At 33.4% G+C, this 21,334-nt stretch overlaps 2 protein-coding genes and 1 non-coding gene across 4 annotated transcripts; 1 reads left to right on the forward strand and 2 right to left on the reverse strand.

Moving 5' to 3' along the window:
* Positions 1-4,854: 4,854 nt before the first annotated feature.
* TRNAP-AGG lies at positions 4,855-4,926 on the forward strand. The gene has a single exon. It is a non-coding gene; the product is annotated as a tRNA-Pro (tRNA).
* A 176-nt stretch (positions 4,927-5,102) lies between these two features.
* On the reverse strand, positions 5,103-8,566 carry LOC110688401 (scarecrow-like protein 33). Its single transcript, XM_021865139.1, has one exon. The coding sequence runs from the start codon at positions 7,842-7,844 to the stop codon at positions 5,574-5,576; it is 2,271 nt and encodes a 756-aa protein (XP_021720831.1). The 5' UTR covers positions 7,845-8,566; the 3' UTR covers positions 5,103-5,573.
* Positions 8,567-14,414: 5,848 nt separating this feature from the next.
* Positions 14,415-19,415, reverse strand: LOC110688402 (telomere repeat-binding protein 2-like). Of its 2 annotated transcripts, none has more exons than XM_021865141.1 (10): positions 19,135-19,415; positions 18,143-18,258; positions 17,198-18,038; positions 16,977-17,111; positions 16,770-16,832; positions 16,596-16,675; positions 16,219-16,460; positions 15,782-16,087; positions 15,621-15,684; positions 14,415-15,171 (listed from the first exon to the last, which is right to left on the reverse strand). In XM_021865141.1, the coding sequence occupies exons 2-10, from the start codon at positions 18,218-18,220 to the stop codon at positions 14,998-15,000; spliced, it is 1,983 nt and encodes a 660-aa protein (XP_021720833.1). In that variant the 5' UTR covers positions 18,221-18,258; positions 19,135-19,415; the 3' UTR covers positions 14,415-14,997. The 2 variants fall into 2 exon arrangements, with proteins under 2 accessions (XP_021720833.1, XP_021720832.1); XM_021865140.1 differs by having other exon boundaries at positions 18,143-18,328.
* Positions 19,416-21,334: the final 1,919 nt, after the last annotated feature.

Here is a 21,334-nt window from a genome sequence, read left to right on the forward strand (position 1 = left end):
ATTTATAAGACTGTACTACTTCCGTACTTCGTATCTATTTATTTGATTGTGTTTTTTTTTTTTTTTTTTTAGGAATATTTTATTGTGTTTTATATAGAGTATATGATGATATTTTTACATATCTTTTTAGTTATCTAATATAATTAGAACTCTAAATTCTCGATATAACCTTATAAATATTGATCAATGAAAAATCACTCTTATTATTAAGGAAGAGTGATTAATGATATTCTAGTTATCTAATATAATTAGAATATATGATGATATTTTTACATATCTTGTTAGTTATCTAATATTGATCAATGAAAAATCACTCTTATTAAACTCTCTATGTAACCCAACTTGACATTAATTAATGAAATTGCTCTATTTTCCTAAATAAATAAAAAAAAAGTTTACTTCTCCTGAAAGAGTCTTAATAGTAGAAGAAACAGCTGATGGTGAAGTCCAAATATCAGACAATGACAAAGCGGCGAGGATGAGTTTATATTATCTAACATGATATTAGAGCCGGTGGGTTAGATAATTAAACCACCGACGCGATATATACAATTTTTTATGCTTCTCCAAAATGCACAAATATAGATTTTTTTTTCTTTCTCAAAGTTTTTATTTTTTTTTTTAAAAATATGTATGTGGATGAATAGACCGATTTCCCACAATATTGTTAAATAAAAAATAAACTCCCTTTAATCATTGGTTTAAAAACAAATTTCCCACATACGTCGTCCATGTAAGATCGGTGTTAGGCGCTATTTTTTTTTCTTTTGGTTCAGCTTAAACCACTATTACGATAAGCAGTTCCAAAAAAGAGATTGTATTTTAGTAATTTTACTAAGAAGCGGTCTCTTTGCCACTTAATTGATTAACTGCTTCCTTAGCCGAAATTCGGAAAGACATCGCCAACATTTACATTGATAAGTTCAAAAGGACTAGATTTCAGTAGCAACAGGTCTCTTGCCTTTATTTTAAAAAAAAAATTAAAACCGCTAATAATCTCTTTGCCTTTATTTTAAAAAAAAAAATTAAAACCGCTATCAATTAAATTGCCTAAAACTATGTGTCGATCAGAGTATGGACGGTACTTTGAGAATTTGTTTTCAAATCGGTGGATAATAAGAATTTATTTTTTCTTCAACATTATTGAGGGAAACAACTCGAATACATACTACTCTCTAAAAATTTCCAAATTCACTATCCCATCGAGTCATAAATTTCAATAATATCTATCCAATTACTTTCAATTCCCTAAATATTTAATAACTTCACCCAATCATATATGGTGCACAAAAAAAAAAAAAAAAACCTTCCACTGTTTACTACTATCTCCGTTTTTTTAGTTTTGTGATTTAGTGTTAGATAAAAATATAGTTAGTTGAAGTCTTGATAGATTTGTCTCAATGTCTATTTTCCAAATATCAAAATTTTAAATTGTTGCTCATACGTAATTAAAAATTTCAACATTTATAAGCATTTGTTGACAAACATGCCTAATGAAATTATTTTGTCAACTTTTAACAACCCTTAATTCTTCATATCCTATTAAATTCGAAGGATATATATAGGGCATGCAATGTTCAGCAGTAGTGTTTATGTACCTTTTGTGTAGCTTTTAATGTTTTGACTTGGTCAAAACACTGTATGATTAAAAACTTGTGTGTTCGATGACGTAGTGGTAAAAGTAGCTTTTAGTGGTGAAAGTAGCTTTTGCTAAAAGTTACAATGTTTAACTCTTAACCATCTATTTTAAACATTTAATCTTAATCGTTTAAATAATCAATTAAAACAAATAAAAAATAAAAATTCTTCCCAAATAATTCTTTCTTATAACAAATTAAATTAAAAAAAAAAAAAATTATTACTGCTAGTAGTACTAGAAAACTAGGGTGTACTATTCATCTTATTTTAACCTATCATATCTTATCCGTATTTTCATGAGTTTAACTGAACTTATTTAAGTTGTAATTTATATTTGGATAACATTTATCAAAACCTATTTTTTTTAATTAAATCTAATTAAATTAAATTGAACTTATTACACCTGAATAAATTTAGATAAAGTGAACTGAACATACCTTAATATATTGCTCCATATCAATCTATAATTAGGGTTTTCAAATAATATTTTCCTTACCCTTAAAAAAAATCTATAACTAAAGAGTAGTGAACTTACAGATTAATGGGGGAAGAATAATAAAAAATATTGACTTGTGTATTTCTTTTAATAGGAATTTGTAATGGTATTCCTAGCCTTTGATTTTCTGGGAAGAGGAAGAAGATTGGTCGGCCGAGCCTTGAGTTATTTTATGGGATTGAGGATATATACTCCGTGTAAGGACGAGGAACCGAAGAAACCGTGGAAGCTAACTTAGAATAGGATTCTCCGCCTTTTCTTAACTAGTTTGTTCAAAAAGGTCAAAATATACTCCCTTTGACTCTTTTCAAACTTAACTTAGGACCTGTTTCGATTTACTGAAAACAATTGAACAATAAAATAAGAAAGACACATGACCATCATTTAGATGGACATTGAGGCTTGCCCCACTTTCTCAACAAAAAAAAAAAAAAGGGTTATTCTACGTAATAACCATGTGGTATTCACTTTTTCAAATTGTGCCCCACGCTTTTCGAACTTCTATGTTGTAATCTCAAAGTACATTAAGTGACTATGTTATAACCTTGTCGTTATCCTACCGTTAACGGATACCGTTAGTGGAACCCACTTTGCACTATTTAATATTTTTTCTCGATTTGTGTGCTGAAAAATTATGTCGTTAAAGGTTTTAAGGGTCATTTTGACTTTAAAGACCCAAATTGAGCTCAGCAAAAGGGGGCCATGGGGTAAGAACTGCAAACACTTTTCCAAATACGGAACTTCGACCTGCATCTTTCAATGGAAGCTTATCAAGTATCACATGGAGAACGAGTTCCGGCAACCACGAGATCCGATCCACGCTTTCATTCTTGCTCACAACGCACATCCTCTTCTCACATAACCTTAAAGCTACCCGATCTTCTCTGTTCTCCATCTCGTTTTCTTTGGGAAAATAGAATATCAACCAGCCATACGTAATTTTAGCTCAGCAAAAGCTCCAATTTCGTACTTTCATCCAAACATCAAATCTAAATTTAATTCCATTATCAAATTAGCCTCGAAAAAGGTACAATTAGACAGTTCCATTCAAACATCATATGTAAATTTAATTCCTTTATCAAATTAGGATAAAAAAAATCATATAATTTTAAGTAAAAAAAATAGATCCAATTACACAGTTCTTTCCAAAAATCAAAGGTAAATAATTCCATTATCAAATTAGGCTCGAAAAATCAAACAAGTGTAATTTTAGGTAAGAAAAAAAGTCCAATTTCATAGTTTCATCCAAACATCAAAGGTAAATTTGATTGAGCTATGAGATTAATATCGAAAAGACACATAATTTGGTTCTCTAGCAACAATACTGATCGTTGTAATCTATCATAACCTTAGTAATAATAACCAATAATTCAATAATCGAATTTAAATTGAGCATACTGACAATAAAATTAACAATAAACCCTAGATTGTAAATTGATATTCGATGATTACAAAAAGAAAAACATCTTACCTCAGAAGCTGCTTCAACGGAGGATACAAATATCACAAGTCGCCTCGATGTGAAGTCGCGCTTCAATGGGGAAACTGAGAAACAGTTTGACAGTTATTTTTTTAAAAAAAAAAACCGTATATTTTGACTGTACTTTTTTTTTTGAACGGATATTTTGACTGTACTTTGAATCTTTTTGATGACACGTATTTTTTTTTTTTTTTTTTAAACCACGTATCTATTTAATTACTCCCTCCGTCCCATAATATAGTTTCTATTTGTGTTTTTTCACGGTATTTAAAAAATAGGAGGAAAAAGTGGATGAACTACATTAATAAAAGTGAAAAGTACAATCATAGACAAAAGTTAGAGAAAGAAAATGGAAAAAAGTACAAGACATGTGCAAATTAGAAAGTAAAATGAATAAAGTTTAAAAAGTGAGGCATAATGGTCTTTACATACTATCCAAAACTAGAAACAGGAACAACATTTTAGATCTCTAAAATAGAAAAACAGAAATTTTATTATGGAACGGATGAAGTATTTTTTTTTTTGGAAGAACGTATCTATTTATTTTTTGTGCTTTGTACATACAACTAGTATATAGAAAAAATATATACAATTCCAAAAAATTCCAAATTCCTTTTTTTTTTTTAAGACAAAGAAAATTAATTTATTAAATCAAAATTTCTAAATTCTTAATCTTCAAATCATTAACTATCCCTTCAAGTCATATATTTTGATATTATCTAAATATCCAATTACTTTCCCTAAGGCCCTGTTTGGCAAAACTAACGGTAGCGGATAGCTTTTAGCGGTCAAGTAGCGGGTAACTGTTAAGATAGCGACTAGCTGTCAATTAGTAATGGACAGAGATTAGCTGTGAAAGTAACGGTTGATAGTATGGGTGTTTGGCAAAAGTAACGGTTATATTACTAAAACATATTAATAATAATATAAATTGTTTAGAAAAAGTAATCAAAAATTAACAAACGCTACTATTTTTAACGTTTGTGAAAAGCTACCTAAATGTTAGCTCTACCGTTAATCGCTACTCACACCACTAACTTGTCAAACACTCTTATATTTTTTTTCTAGTAGTGTTTTGACTGGTCAAAACGCTAACCGCTACCTCAAATGCTACCACCAAATAAGGCCTTAATATCCGATTACTTTTCCCAAAAAAATATCAGTATCAATCTAAGAGCTGTATGAATGCAAATATGGATTGATTTGCTATTTACGTCAGACACGTAAATAAGCCTAAAAAGGGCATTTGGTCTAGTGGTATGATTCTCGCTTAGGGTGCGAGAGGTCCCGAGTTCAATTCTCGGAATGCCCCGTACTCCGTGATTTTTATGTTTTCTTTTTCAATTCGCAGTACTGGTAATTCTCACTACGCTCTGAGTACGACGAGCAAATATTCAATTTCTAGGAATTTCCCTAAATCTTTATTTTCAGCCTTAGCCAGTTTCCAAATTAGAATCTGAAACCAGTAACATAAGAACTAAATCAAAGTTGTACGAAATTAGTATACAATACTTCATTGATCGAATTATCTGTATTTGCTACTAGCAAAAAATTACAACATAATCAAGTACTGCTCTACTTCGCCTGTTCTAAAAGCTAATAACAAGACCAACACCTAAGGTCTAGCAATTTAGTATTAAAATTACAATACAAATCTAACATATGAAAGCTCACAAAAAGAAATAATCTGCAAAGTTCGTGCTATGAATCTATGATATCTACATCCCAGAGTTGAGCAGTGTCATATGATTGATTGGGCTGCAGCAAGTTCACAATGCTTGGTTGTCATCACGTCGAGCTTTTCTGATACCAGCAAAATTTCAAGTTTCCGCGAATTAGCTACACCCAACTCATTCCTACTAAACTAAGCCTTCTTAACACTGACAACTTGCAGCCACACCCAAGTATCATCTGTAGTTTTTCATCCATGAGGTGTTCTGGATTAAGCTCTGAAAAGACCTAGGCTGGAACCCATGCAGTGATGACATGGGTTATCCGCCCCTTCCATCCGTGCAATGTCCACTGCCCATCAACATCAATAACAAAGTCTCGGTGATAATGTCCCTTAACCTTGCACCTTAGCATGTTGATGAGCTCCTGATCTAACGGCATCTGCCTAAATCCCACCCTGATATTCCTGGCCTGCCACTGCTTGTATGTCTCTGGCCTTTCAACTCTCTCTGTGCCCTCACAAGCCACAACATTCATGATCTCTCGGCCATAAAATTCCTTCTCAAACATCAATCTCTCTGGATCCTCCCGGGAGGCATTGGTATCAAACATATCAAATAGGGTGGAGAAATGAAACAGAGCCTCTCTGAAACGCGTGACAAAAAAAGGAGCATTGTAGGACCCGTTCACAACACCATGCACAAAGACATTAGGCTTTACATTCCTCACCAAGTTCAGAACTGCACTCCTCGGACTATCAACCACTATTGTCTCATCAAGGAGGTTCTTGAACCGATATAGGCAGTTAACTGCGACAACCTCATCACTTTCTATCTTCAAGTCCTCAACTCTAATTGTTTCCCATTTTTGTGCAACTGCATGATACTTAAACGGCACATTAAACCGTTCACAATACTTGGCCAAGCGACGTCCTGTTGCCTCAACTCTTTCGGCTGGACGAAATCCAGGCTGGGGAAGGTCAATCCCAGTAATACACAGTTTGGGGGGGCCACCATCTCTATGTGACAGGCCTTGAATAAGAGCAGGCCATTGAAAACCATAGAGGATGCCAAAATCTATGATGTGAAGCTTTGAAGCTTTTTCAGCTGCTTTGATGATTGTGTGGTTAGCAAACCCAATAGAGATCTTCTTCAACGGACATGTGCGAATGAAGAACTGATATGCTTTTAACATATCAGCAGCTGATGTCTTCATGGAACTGAGGGCGGTATAGATCTGTGACCCAGTTCCAGCCAAGCGGGCCTCGAGAGCATTAGCAAAATAATGGGCCAACCTTTGCGATCCATCCCCTCCGGCAGAAGAGTGCTCCCTAATCTGCTTCAGCAATTCATCAGCCGTTCTACGGTCATCTGATGCAGTAGATTGCGCACAGAGTGTTAACAAAGTCCTTAGATCCACTGTACTCTTTGTATTACCCTGTTTCCTAGGACGACCCTTCCCTACCTCTGGTCCCTGTGGTTGGCTAGCCGGTGATGGTAAGCTCTTCTTAGAGTCTTCATTGATGCTACAATTATGCCCCGGGTTATGGCATAGCAAAACCTTATCAAACATTTCAGACAATTCCGCCTCATCTATAGAAACTGCTGACTGCTTGCTACTTCTCCTGCCTTCATCTGGATCCTCATCCTCACGATAGTGAATCTTACTTGTTCTTGATCCATCAGGTGAATTTTCATCCTTCTCCTTCTTAACAACCACAAATGAAGCATCATGCCTTGATTCATCAGAAAAGTTAATGTTGTCAAGATCAATGACAATATTATTGTTTTTCGGAAGGAACTTACTAGCCTCCTCCATCCCCTTCTGAAACTGAATTATGGATTCTTTCTCACTAAAGAAATTCATATCTATTGGCAAACCAAAAGCGGACAATGTTGAACCATTAGAAGTGCTTCCACCAAAGGAACTCGATGATCCAAATGACCACTGAGAAAGAGTTGATGGCTGGGAATATGATCTAATCGGATGAGATTGAATTACCAAAGGCTTACTATGATCACTCAAATCAGTAACCATAGTTGTTTCCACATAATTGGTTGAATTTGAACTAGAACTACAAGTGCTGCCACTAGAATCACTAGATGAGCTCCAAGGCCGGTCATCCGGGCTATCCACACCATGATCAATGAGAGGGTGTTGATTAGGGGAAGGGGGGTATTTCTGACCCAATGCATCATAAAAAGGTTTTTCAGTAGCTTGAAGGGCTAAAGGATCATGGAACATACAGGGTTTCTGCTCCATGTCCTCTTCCATAAGCATCTGGCTAATGTACTTAAGAACATCATCCGAATCACTATCATCCGATAATTCAACCCCCCCTTGGCTCGCCCCCGAAAACAAGCTCAAGTTGAGTGCATCTGGGTTAGCTAAAGGGCTTGGGAGGTTCAAGGAAGATAGGTCTTGAGAAGGGTCTTTGTAATTGAACAAATTGGCATAGTTTAGAGATTCATCATATCCACGGGACATCATTCCATTAACAGGTTGGTTACCAATTTCATTAACAAAACTATCAGAAAATTCCCCATATTGAGAACCCATAAAAATTCTTCTTGCTTGAAAAATTAAAATCAAAATAATCCTAAATCAATCAATAATCAAAAGAAACAGGACAGATTCCAAAACCCTAACCCATAAAAGAACATCCGAGACAAAAAACCCAATTCAAGATACTAACTTTCTCAAACAATCAGCATATATAGCTAATACCCAGTTCAGATTAAAGTATAAAATGGTGGAAAATGAATAAAATAAACTCAAATTGGTTATGGAAAACAACAATAAAGATAATAAAAGCAAAGAGGAAAGAGACAAAGATTACCTCAACAGATAGAAAGGAGGAAGATGATAGAAAGATAAATTATGAAAATCAAGTTAAGATTTAAAAATGGAAGATTTAATTAAGGGGTGAGTCGCCCTTAGCCCGCCTTTGTGATTAGGAAAGTTCAAAGAAGAACGGAAGAAAGGGAAAGATATGATATGAAAAGGGGTGGGTCTTCTGAGTCTTCCTGTTGATTTCACGAGCACAATCTTCCACTTTGGTTCCACTCCACCTTATCTATCGTTTTGACCCCTACTCCTTTTGTTATTAGTTAGTGACAAACTTGTCCATCTCCCTTTGATTTGATTTTAATTTTGCGGGGTTGGCAATGGCATGATTAGTAGACTGGTATGGATAATGGATATCAAAGATCGTATGGAGTACCGTATTAGTGGTTGATTAAGATATCTACATACGATTCTTTTTTATATTTATGTTTTGTTGTGAAGTATAAAAAGGGATAGAGAGTTTTAATTTTAAAAGAAAAAGTGGTGTTCTATAGAACCAAAATTCAACACAGGTCTACCTATTTCGAGATAGCAAGCTATATATACTACGGAGTACAAGAGATAGTTACTAAACTCAAATCCAGGTAGTTATCTCGTAACATACGTTACATAGGCTATACTCATTTATTACAATAGGAAGAGGACTAAGGCCCCGTTCAATTCACTTTATTTTTGCTGAACTGAAATTATTTTTGCTGAATTTAAATTATTTTTGCTGAATTGAAATTAATTTTTCTGAACTAAAACTATTTTTGCTGAACTGAAATTATTTTTATTGATTTTTTTATTATATCTCTTCTTTATAGTTACTGAATTTTACTGAATTGAAATTATTTTTATTGAACTGAACTTATTTTTACAGAACTGAAATTATTTTTACTTAATATTATTTTTGTAATGTGAAGTGAACAGGGTCTAATTTCGGTATTTAGATAATTACATATAGTAACATAGTTACTCTTCTCGTAGGGGCGGTAGGGTAGATTAGCCATGTGAATCAACATACATTAATAGGTGATACCTTATACGTACATTGTTGATAATTAAAAATAAGCATCTTTGACTAAAACTAGTTAATCTCTATAATTAAGGATAGTAATCTTACATAAGAAACTTAGAATTAGCTCCGATTAGTTAATTATTACGGAGTACATTATTGTCATAGTCAAGGGGATTAGGCATCTGCTTTAATCAATTCTCCTGTGCATTTGCTTGGATGCATGCACTTGGCCGGTCAAAATATTAATTAGGAGAAATCATTTTCGTAAGGCACGATGATAATCCTATGCTTTTTTGTCATCAAGTGTCGTCTTATTGTGCGTGACTTTGAATTGAACCTTAAAAATGCATTAATTAACATTTAATCTTAGGTCACTTTTGCTACATAATCAAAGACAAGAAATTTACAGGAAGCACCATCGTCTGATATACTTGTGCCCCAAGCGATACACCATTCTAAATATAGTCGTCACCACTACAAGCTCAGTCCTTAACACTCACAACTTCATAAGGCAAATGCGACCAAAGACGTAGTACTCTCGTAGTGACCTTTAAAATGAAACATAAGAACTTATCTACTCGCAATAATTTGATATAATGTCATTGTTTTACGGAGTATGTTTTAAATGAAAAAAGAATTAAAATCTTATAGAGTAATAGCTATCCTTTTAATAAAAAAAACACAAGTTTTGCCAAAGATGTATGTGGTTTATTACCAAAGACTTATAGTTTCGTTTTCAAAATCTCAAATAACAATTGAAGTTCAATCTCATTATCGTCATTTATTACCGCCTGCAAAATGAGTCATTATGACTCATTAGATCTTTATACCAGGCCGTGAGCAAATTATTGATTAGATTTCAGTTTTAGTCACAAAAGAATTGACAGGGCTTGGTCAACATGGCCCATGCTTAGGTTAAACCTGAACTTAGTCCAAACCTCACTTCTTTGACAAACCCCCCCAGGCCTCATCCGCCTTGAAGGAATCAAGGAATCGATATTATTGATCAATTCAATTTTATCTTGCCATATTCTTTAAGATTTCATCAGATCTTTTTTTTAATCTATGACCATTATTACTGCATATAATTTTAAAATTTTAATTAAAGTCACTTAACGAGTATATGACATATTGTCTATTAAAATAAATAAAAAAAATAAAAAAAAAACATATTGTCTATAAATTTTATTATAAAATCTATTAATGTTTCCATGTAATTGAATTTACATTGATATACTTTGAATGTAAACCCATGAATATTTGATATTCGAGGAATGTCAAATTGACAAATTGTACTTGGGAGTATTAATCAATTATCACAATCATGCAATTACGCATTCATGATTTATCGCTACAATGTGCTTATTTTGACTACTGTACCAGATTTTCTTTGACATAATAATTAATGTCCACTGTTTAATTTGTTATAAAGAAAAGGTACAGAGCACATGGTGAAAATCAATATACATGTTGAAATTTAGTAATCAATTTACCATTGTTTAAATTCCAAACTTATCACCATTGACATTTAACACTAGAGATATAGTACTTCTACGTAAAACAATGTGCTAGAAACTTATCTTTGACAATATATATATATATATATATATATATATATATATATATATATATATATATATATATATATATATATAGAACTATCCTCAACAAAACTTGGCCAACATAGTTAGTACTTTTATTATTTTATTTATGGAAAAAGATATTAGGGTTGCATATCAGAAGCTAAAAGTGAAAAAAATAGACAATAAATAAACATTTATTACACAATTTACTCGTAAATTGTCGATAAATTCCTAACTTAATACTAAAAAAGGATGTATATTTAAACTTATATGCAACCCATAGCATTAGCCTTTATGGAAAAAGATAAGATATTATGTAATTGTTAAAATCACCTTTGAATTAGAAGTCTAAAACCACCCTACATGTGATTATTTGAGCCGTTAATCAAAGTCTTATATCATTTTAATAGTGGGATGATTAAAACCACTATTGATACGAGTAGCTTTTTTCAATGAGAAATTTGATAGTTCCATTTATGATTTCTCAACTCCATGAAGAACAATACGGAGTAATTCATTTTTGTTTCATAAATAAAAAAATAAAAATAAAAAAAAAAGAAAAAAAAAATCATATTAATTCATTTTAGATTATTACTCCGTACATATACCGATTTCTTAATCTGAAGTAAATTCATATAGACAGCTAGACAGGTAAAAGTTTAGAGCATGTTTGGTTAGTGTATTTTTTTGATTGGAAACAGATTCGATTAAACTGATATTGTTTGCGAGTGTTTGGTTAGAAGGCTTGGTAACAATTACCATTACTTAAGGAGTAATGGTTACCTCTCAAAAACTTAGGGTAACAAAATACTCTTACCCTCTTCAAACGCGAACAAAGGAAATAATGTTTAACCGATTTCTTTCCATGGTCAAACCAAACAAATGAAAAGGTAATAGTTAAATAATTTGTTTAACCACTCTTATTTGTTTCTTTTTCATTTCGTTTTCATTATGTGAATCAAACGTCCCCATAGTGTAATAAGTTTGACACTAAAAACCCATCACTTCAAGACATAAGGTATTGGGCCTGATTATCAACAACATCTAACCTCTTTTGTACGTTATGAGCCTTCGGGGCTTCGGATTTATGACTAATCAACGTTTGATGGATCTGCCTAGTTGGGGCTTGGGCTAACCTGTGCGGTTATGCCCCAACTCTGTTTTTTATTTTTTTTTATTTTTTTTTGAAAGCTTAACTATAATTTGATTACTAATGGCCTGATTGACATTGTAGTAGTTTTCTGTTATTTTTTTTTAAAAAAAAATTCAAAATCATATGATATTTGTCATATAACAAATTAAAATCGATTAAACGTATTAAAATAATGTTTATTTTAAAAATTGACAACTGAAAAGTAGAAATTATATTTTCTAGTTTTCTGTTTTTGATTTTTGATTTTTTGTTTTCAAAAAACAAATAAAAACAAAACACAATCACTAACACGCCCTAAACGGAAAAATAATAATACTTTAAGAGAATTGTAGTAGGTCAAATTTGCTGTAATTAAATGATAACTTAATAAAAGTCTAAAATCGCTGATTAATAAGAATAGATGGCCTCATTTTGGCAATATGCTACATTATGTCATACTGACTAATATTATATTATACAAGTATTTATTAAATCATATTTCTGTCCGATTAAAATTTCGAAATAGTTAACAGAAATTATACTTAAAATAATAAAATGCTCCATATAATAATCTACATGGCAGTCCATTGAATTTTGCTCACTAGACAATGCATCACATTTTTCAGAGAAGGAAATAGAGCAGCAGATTGAATAACTAATATTGGACAGTTTGTAAAGTTTGATATATGTATCAATTGTTGTAATAGCCCACAATCCTCGCGATATTTCATAGCGATAAATTGACCTTCTAATTGTATTTTTCATTGTCTAAAAATATACTCCGTATATACTTGTATAATGTACTCCAATATAAACTAAAACTGGTGATGACATAATTATCAATTATGGCACCATCAATGTGAAATCGTGGCCATAAATAAAGAAACCGATAACTTATCTTATGACATAACCACCAATGACCCACCTTGCCAATGCTTTTGAACCATAATTGTACAATTGTATAAAATTAGAGGCTAAAATTTTTTCACATCCCTTGGCACTTTTTTTTTTTTTTTTAGAAACAACTACAATTTTTTTTTTTTATACTAAAATTTTCTAAGCCATAAAAGTTTTAGAAATTGAAAAACTATACGTAGTACTAGACTAGCCATTACAATATGACCGTAAGAGACAAGAGTCCCTTGACATAACTACAATTATTTAAACTTGATTAATTATGGTGACTTATTCACCCGTTTGATGTAACAACTATTGAAAGTGACAGGAAAGCTTTAGGTGAATGTGATGTAAGTGGTCTTTCTTGACATTACGCACTCTTATTATCCGAATGAAAACACCCAGCATCTAGATCCAGTTTTATACATTATTGCCGAATATTCTTTTCCAACTCACAAAAAGTCATACAATATTCACAATTAATTAATTTTGACCGACCAATATCTAGGATATTATACTAATTTTTTATTCTAAAATCATAAAAAAATAAGTATACTCAATATATGATCCATTTTATTGAATTACATACAAAATCTCTGAAAATAATTGATGATTAAAAAAAATCTTTTATTTAATTCACTACAATATAATTTGACAAATTAATATATTAAATTAAAATGATACAAATATTTCCTTATTTTTTTACAAGAAAAGGTAGAAAGGGGTATATTAATCAACATTCAATACTGTCAAAGTTAACGTACGTTATAAAAAGGAGTCAATTTAAATGCACTCTGTATTACAACCCTTATCCCACCTAGCCTTCTTAAAATGATATTTCACAGCTTAAGATTATTTTTCTTTTTACTAGAATAATTAATTTTAGACTTTGTCACTTTGATCTCCTTAGATTTGGACACCAAACCTTTATTAGTGCAAAGTATTCAGCAAATATGGATAAAGATTATAAAAAAAAAAAAAAAAAAAAAAAAAGTGAATTATCTATTGTAATGACACCACATATTATATACTACTTCATTGGATTAATATATATTATGAATTAATAATATAATTAAGCTGTGCTATAATAATTGTTTAGGTGATGAGATTGTGGGTCTTTAACAGAGTAGCACGTGTGAAATTTGTTAAGAGATAAAAGAGTATTAACTAACTAATCCAGGTTGCCCAACCTTGTTACCTACTGTTGTTAAGTGTTAGGCCACAAAGTCCTATGATTTTAGGTACACTGTCTTTTAAAGCACTCTACTTTGTTGTTTTCTTACTTAAATATTTCCCCAGATTTCCAATTTTTGATCTTAAGGATCTCGGCACTTCTTGTCTGTGCCCAACCTGTTTTTTTCCTGGTATATTCGTTTCTCCTGCAATTTACACCATAAATGGTATACTAATGTTGATGCTAATTACGTAGTCCTTCGCATTTCGTACTCCGTATGAGTTTACAGCCACATTGATCATAAAGTCTTTTCGATAATTGATCACTGTCAAGAATACGATATTTTCAATATTTGCGTGTTTAGAGATACTTGGAAGTAGAGAAGTAAAAAGATCTGTATAATATAATACTCGAGCCGACTCGAGCCTTGCTTGGTTTTTTGAGGAGTGGTTGAGGATAGAGAATGCAAATTCTTTTATCTAAATAAGAAAACAAATAAGAAATGAAACCAATTACATTTGAAGTGAATGTTCAATTACATCAACCTTACATGTGAAGTGAGCCTTAAGCATATACCAGCCAATAGCAACAACGTAAGACCAGCTACAATAGAATTCCAAGATCAATTAAAAACAAGTGAATCATCTAAAACTACTCCTACAACCAACTATCCCTATTTCCCTAGAATTGAATAAAACACCTCCAAATTCGGAAAAGAGGTGAGGAAATGGAGTGCAAACGAATTCCGTTAGCATAGCCCTTATTTCGTCAACCATTTACAAGCGCCAAGCAATCCCCCTCTCTCCAACCACGGAGATGGGGGTCGTGGCAAATGAGCCTTAGATCAATTACATGAATTTCCTACGGAACACCTCCCGCTTCAATCTCACTCCTCCCCCCAGTCACTACTTTTTACATCACAACCCATTATCATCATCATCATAAACATAAAGTCAGGAAAGAGAATTAAAATCTGGACATACCATATCTAAACTGAAATATATGTCTGTTCATTTCTATATATTTATAAAAATCCACAATATCCACCACCAGTAACCTCTCCCATGTTCTTGACTGTTTCAAAGGAGGAGGCAAGCGTCGGATGGTTGTTGTTTGAGCTGTTGCTTAGCTTGCTGTTGAGACCAGTAAGAATGGGCAGTTAACACCCTGTCCAGCAACTCCTGAGGAACAGGCTCTCCCCTCCTTTGTTGAGGGGATATTCTTGCCGTGTGCACCAATGTTTTCCACTTATCCTATTTTTACCAAAAAAAACCCGATGAGCCCTTCGTCACGTGAGTCACCCCAAAAGTGCATAAATTAAAGAAAAACAAACAGCATATCTTTATCATTTAACAAAAGCAACAGATGATGTATTGATCTCACTTGTTTCATATAATATGATCACATAATTGTTCAGTGTCATTACTCATTAGTTTGTTAGGGGGAAAAGGCAACAAGTCTTGTGGAGGAAACCACCAAAGATTCCTTGTGGCAAATAAAAGATTATACTAATATATAATTAAATTAGACATCACAATGATTTGATTGTTAATACACGCAACAATTTGTTGTACCGACTGTTGAAGATTATAAACAATAAACTACGTGGGTCCAGATAGATAGAGTGAAGTACCAAACAAGACTAATCAAAACAGGGTAAATAACCAGCGAGATGTCTATAGCTTGGCAAGAAATTTATTACCTTCAAATCAACGTAGGTTCGATGCTTCACGTTATCAAAAGCTCTTAGTTTAACATCCCGCCACCTAATGACAATCCCAATCGCCAAATTAATCATTAATTGCAATTTTAAGGAGTTTTGAGGTAAGAAGGAATTTTAGGAAGTAAGAAGAAAGAACATACCTTCCAGTGCCAAGCTTCTCCACCGCTTGGACTAATGACTCAACTTCGGTTACAGAGAAAGGTCGGCGAATTCTACGTTGTGCCATCTCAGATCGCTTAGATTTTTGGTGTGATGGAACAACGGCCAATGCTTGTGGAGAACCCTCAGGGAGGGCAACTAGAGCCCGAGAATCAACTGACCCTTTCTCTGCTGTGATTTCAGCAGGTGAGGGTGCTGAATCATGATCACTTTCTACAAAATTTCCCAAATTCCTCACCGGATGATCATGAGAAGCTCCTTGATTATTAACGCTCAACGTAGGACACCTGAATAGAGAACACAAGGCGTAGAAACTTGTCAAACCTATATCCCATAAATAGCTATCCAAAAGCATACTAGTATGAAATACTACGCATACTTCTACAACATGTGACAACCAAAAAAAACAACAGCTTACCTTGATACAGGCTGAGGTACGTCAGTAGAAAGCAGAAGAGAATTATCCTCAGAAGAAACAGGTGTGCCGATATGTGAAGGGTTTGGCTCCAAGGTGAAGCCCAAAGATTCTACTTTATCATCATGACATATACCAGACTGCACAAGTGTTCTATTATCGTCTCTTATCTTTTTTCCTTGAAGGCGCACCCCAACACGCAGCCCACCGCCAAGTAAGGCAGTCACAGCTTCCATTACCGTCCTCTGAAAACAAAAAGAAAAAGTTAGGTCCAGCTTTCATTCCTTCATCAACTACACGAATCAATAAGAGTTTGCTTAGAAGACGAAATACACAGGGTAAGACCCATTACAAATAAACACAATACAAAATCAATTTACCTTGAGAGAACCAACAGTAGCTGTCTCAGGCATCTCAATAAAAAGCTCCGGCACTCTAAAGGACTTGATCCTCAGTTTCACTGAGGAAAATGAACAGCATTTCACGTAAATAAACTCTCTAAATTCAATGGTCAATCAATTTGATATGACTTGCTCCATTGATTGACAACATACCGTGGGATTCCCTGGATGCAAAGGAGGTGCTCTGGCCAGCATCGCATGATGAAGAACCATTACCTACAAAAGGATGTATAATTAGCAGCAATTTGACACATTAATGCATAATAAACAACACAAATACCAGAGGCCACAACTCTATTCCTGCTGCACTGAAAGCACAGACAGTTTGATCAATGGCCCTATCAAGAACATCATACACACCTTTACATCCATCATCCACATCAGAATTCAATAATGAGCTATAGTGATAGAACTTCCTCTTCTTAAAAGGATAGATCCTCTGAGATCTCGGACGCTTATAACCAGTCCTCCTGCTGCGGTATATACAGCGTAATCCTGCAAAGTTAATAAATCACCATCAGCCTTCAAGCAAACAAATGATGCTAGAGAAAATAAGTAACAACAAAGGAGAATTAATTTACCAGTATCGGAATGATCACCATCCTTAACTTTTGAAGCTAATCTCCAATGCTTGGATGCCAACAGCTTCCTTATTCTACGGTCACCTATACGAGCAGGCAACCTAGCAGGCTTCATTGTGCTAGGTTGAGTACACTCGGAAGAATTTTCGTCATCATCTCTAGTAACTACTTTTACATTATTATCCCTACGAGGGGAAAGTGAACCACAAGGGTAGTGATCCACGCCTAAAGACAGTTTGATACTACAATCTGAGCTGGCAACTGCAGGAGAATTCCCATCGAAAAATTCAGGATCCTCAGAACAGTGCATATCAAGCCCGTTGCCAGACAATACCTCTCCTTTGCCATCATGGTCTTCCACAGATTCATTCACATTAGGAACACAAGAATCGGTGTGACCAGGGGCGAAACCCTCTGTGCTCCTGGAAAGGCTACAGAAATCACTCTTGTCATCATTTGTATCCATCTTAACAAGATATTCATCCTTCTCCGGACAATGAGACGAAGTGATCACAGAAGCCGGGGCCGGAGAAGCATCATTCTGAGGAACAGAAATTTCCTTCACATTGCAACCTTGGTCCTGTACCTGCAATCCAAGCTCCAAATTAAGGGATGCAACTTCATTGTCGCCTTTATCACAAAGCTCATCTTTCAAGCACAGAGTGCCCTCATCTTGATCCTGCATAACGACATCTTGAACATCGCCCAGCTGATCTTTCTCGATTGGCAGATTCTGAGAACTCTCTCCCTCGAGTAATTTCCCAGCTACAGTAGCCAATAAATCAAACGCACACAATTGATTGTCTACAGCTACAGCTTTCTCACGAATCGGGCGTCTCTTCTGAAATTCGAGTTTATATAGATAACATAATCTCAGCGTTCGTGCAGGGGATCAAAGGGTGCAGCATATTAATACGACAGATAATAGAAAGGAAGTGAATTTACCCTAGAAGACCTCGCAGCTCTAGGGATGAAAGGCACCTGATATCCACTGAATCCGTAATCTAACCTCTTCTGCAACATATCGAGGAGAACATACCAGAGGAGTCTTCAATTCAAGGCTAGTATCAGCACCAACCGAACCAAATCGCGTCAAAAATCAATCAAAACCCAAGGCCAATTCTATAAATTCTGTTGCACAAAAGAGTCTATTAAAGCAAACCCATCAAAAAATGTAAACACAAATCCAAAACACATCACAAAAACGATCATTCAAATTATCAAAGAAAAAGATTTAAAATTCATATTACATTAGGGCCCACCAACTTGATTGATGATCATAATCAAGTCAGCCCAATTCAAAACGCAATTTTCATGATAAATCAGGAAGTAGTTAGCAACATATTTCATCACCCAAATCAGCAAAACCTTAAATTATAGCAACATCCTAAGAAAATAATATAGATGAACAATATTATGCTAAAAATTATTATACGACAAATTGTTCGATCATACCCATGAATTAGTTTTCATCAAAAATTAACTGAAAACAAGCAAAGTTAAAAATAAAAAAATTAAAAAAAGAAAAAAGAAAAAGAAAAAAATACGAATTGATGATCTATAAAACCCTTGAGAGGATAAAAGGCAAAATTCAAGCCATTTTTTTATCAAAAACCCTAAAACCCACGATTTTACCACGAAACTTTCTGAAAAAAATTGGAATTTCCAACCTTGGAAATTACTGTAAAGATCACAACTTTAAATAAAACCCAGATCTTCCACATAAAATCAAATTCAAAACTTATAAAATCTGCATTGCCTCAGATCGAACCGACAATAACCAGAATTCCCCAAATCAAACCCCAAACCCCCAATTAAACCCTGAAAACCAAATGAATTATACGAAGAGAAAATTCACCCAAAAAAAAAAAACAAAAACCCAACAACCAATTGTACAAACATTTGATGGGTAACAAAGAAATTTACGAATCCCTCACCTTTAAAACTTCAAATTCTTGTTGGTTTGCTGTAAAACCCAGAAAATTTAGGTGGGTGTAAGATTTGGAATTTGTTCGGAGAAAACTAAGAAAATTCTAGAAAATCCTTCACGTTTTCCAATTTCTATCCATGATCAGCTTTTTTTTTTTTCTCTCAAAAAATTTGATTGTGTAAAATTCTCTCTCTAAAAAAATTCTGGGTTTCTCTCTCCTTTATCTATATATCAACAATGCTTGATCGCCAAAACCCTCTGAAAACCACCCAACCTTTTTGCTTAAACCCCTGATCTTATACCATTGACCCCCTCTTACCACTTTGTCCGGTTAAAAGTTACCCATTCACCGGTTATTCCCGGTTACCTCCTTTAAACTAGCTTTAGGAATGGTTATTCCAATTTTGGCTGACCCCACCAATTGTTTTCTTACCCTCTTATGACTTTGACACGTGTCATTTGTAGTTTAATCGTGTGGGTATGATTGGCCCATACCTTCGAGAAAAACGTTGGGTCACGAAGAGAAGGAATTTCATTCTTTTTTATTTTATGGGTGATGGTGCATTTTGCATTTTTTTATTTATTTTTTTCCCTAATTAGCTTTTGCCTATTTATATATATACCTCTAAAATTTGGATGGGTGGCTTTACATTTATGAAAAAAAAATTGATGAATTTGCAAGTGTTATGTTATGGGACATTAGAATTCGTGGGAGTTACTAATTTAAAATATGAGAGATCTAAATTGTGTTTTGAATAAATTATATGGTTCATGTGAATTGATTGTTTCAACTAACAAACTTTTAGCTAATTAATTAGTGGTTTCCTAATTCCTAATAAAGCAAAGCAACAGTGCACTGCAATGCAACTTGATTAATGGACAAGTAACAATTGATTGTTATTAAGAGAAATTTAATTAGGTATTGAGTTGCTAAGCGTAATGTCACAAAGAGAACTGATCACTATCATTATTGTTAGTTCATAATTAGTTGGTTCTTTCAATTCTTTAGAAACCTGTAATTTATGTATGACAAATTCACTTAGGTTGCGTCATATCCACCTATTTAAATTTACTTGAACTTGTTTTGAAAACGTTAGAGGAAAATAAAGTAACACTAAACTATTTTCAACTTAGGAAATATTGAATTGTGCTAATACTATGGAAAAAAAAAAAAGGAGAGTGCTATGGCTATTTTATTCGATTCAAATTATAAAAATAAATTTGCACGTTTTTTGTGTGGGTGACCATATAGTGTAGCCGACTGAAATAAACCCAAACACTGGCCGAGTAATCCCTGACCGTCCGAATAACCCTTGATCGATTGAGTAACCCTTGATCAACCAAGTAACTCTTGACCAAGTAATCCCAACCACATAGTGTGACCAGCCACATATAAAACTTTGTGAAATAAAATATTATCGTTTTATATTACGAATTTTATCTAAATATGAGAAACAAAGTTAATAATTCATTTTATAATTAAAAATTCAAGTAGTAAGCAAGCGAATATCACAAAGTTTATTAGATAAATATATATTTAGTAATATTTTATTTGAAAAAATACAAACAACCGTGTATTGCACGGATTTCATCTAATGATACAATCAATATATGGTAATCTTATGTATGGGTATGAATTGTATGACATAATACAAAACAAATCAAGCGGAAATGATGGATTGAGTTTGTACATGGCATTTATTTTTGTTTATCGTAGGGACATGATACATATGGAAAACCAAGTTGTTATTTTAGTCATTTAGAGGATGAAAGAATGATGATGAAATGTATCCTAACATAGTAGCAATATAGCATGAACGGAGTACAATAGCATTTGAGCATGAAAACGAGGAAAACGTGAGATCTTATTCTTATTGTTCCGGATAGACTTTGGCTCTTAAAGAAATATTTGTGTAGCACTTGCAAGTTCATGCAATTATCTTAAAATAAGGCTACGTACTACTCTGAATTTTAAACAATTATTAAGGTAGATTGTGCATTAATAAACATGACAACTTTGTAAATGTATTTCATATGAGATAAATCATCATTTATAGTTGAAAATTTTCCCAAAATTTTATCAAGCATAAATATAAATATGTTTCAAAATTTCACGCAGCCATAAATAATACTCTATCAATATACTCCATATGTATCTTCGACTCCATGCTCCACTTTACCTTATTTTTGCTAAACTGAAATTATTT

This window comes from Chenopodium quinoa, unplaced genomic scaffold (assembly GCF_001683475.1).
Source record: "Chenopodium quinoa cultivar QQ74 unplaced genomic scaffold, ASM168347v1, whole genome shotgun sequence".
Taxonomy (NCBI): domain Eukaryota; kingdom Viridiplantae; phylum Streptophyta; class Magnoliopsida; order Caryophyllales; family Amaranthaceae; genus Chenopodium; species Chenopodium quinoa.

What these genes read in the sequence shown, in the direction of transcription:
- LOC110688401 (XM_021865139.1), bottom strand. Translation starts at nt 7,844, where the DNA reads ATGGGTTCTCAATATGGGGAATTTTCTGATAGTTTTGTTAATGAAATT.
- LOC110688402 (XM_021865141.1), bottom strand. Translation starts at nt 18,220, where the DNA reads ATGTTGCAGAAGAGGTTAGATTACGGATTCAGTGGATATCAGGTGCCT. An exon ending in GAGCTGCGAGGTCTTCTAGG is followed by an intron (nt 18,039 to 18,142) that starts GTAAATTCACTT and finishes CTCGAATTTCAG; the next exon opens with AAGAGACGCCCGATTCGTGA. An exon ending in GTACCTCAGCCTGTATCAAG is followed by an intron (nt 16,088 to 16,218) that starts GTAAGCTGTTGT and finishes TTCTCTATTCAG; the next exon opens with GTGTCCTACGTTGAGCGTTA.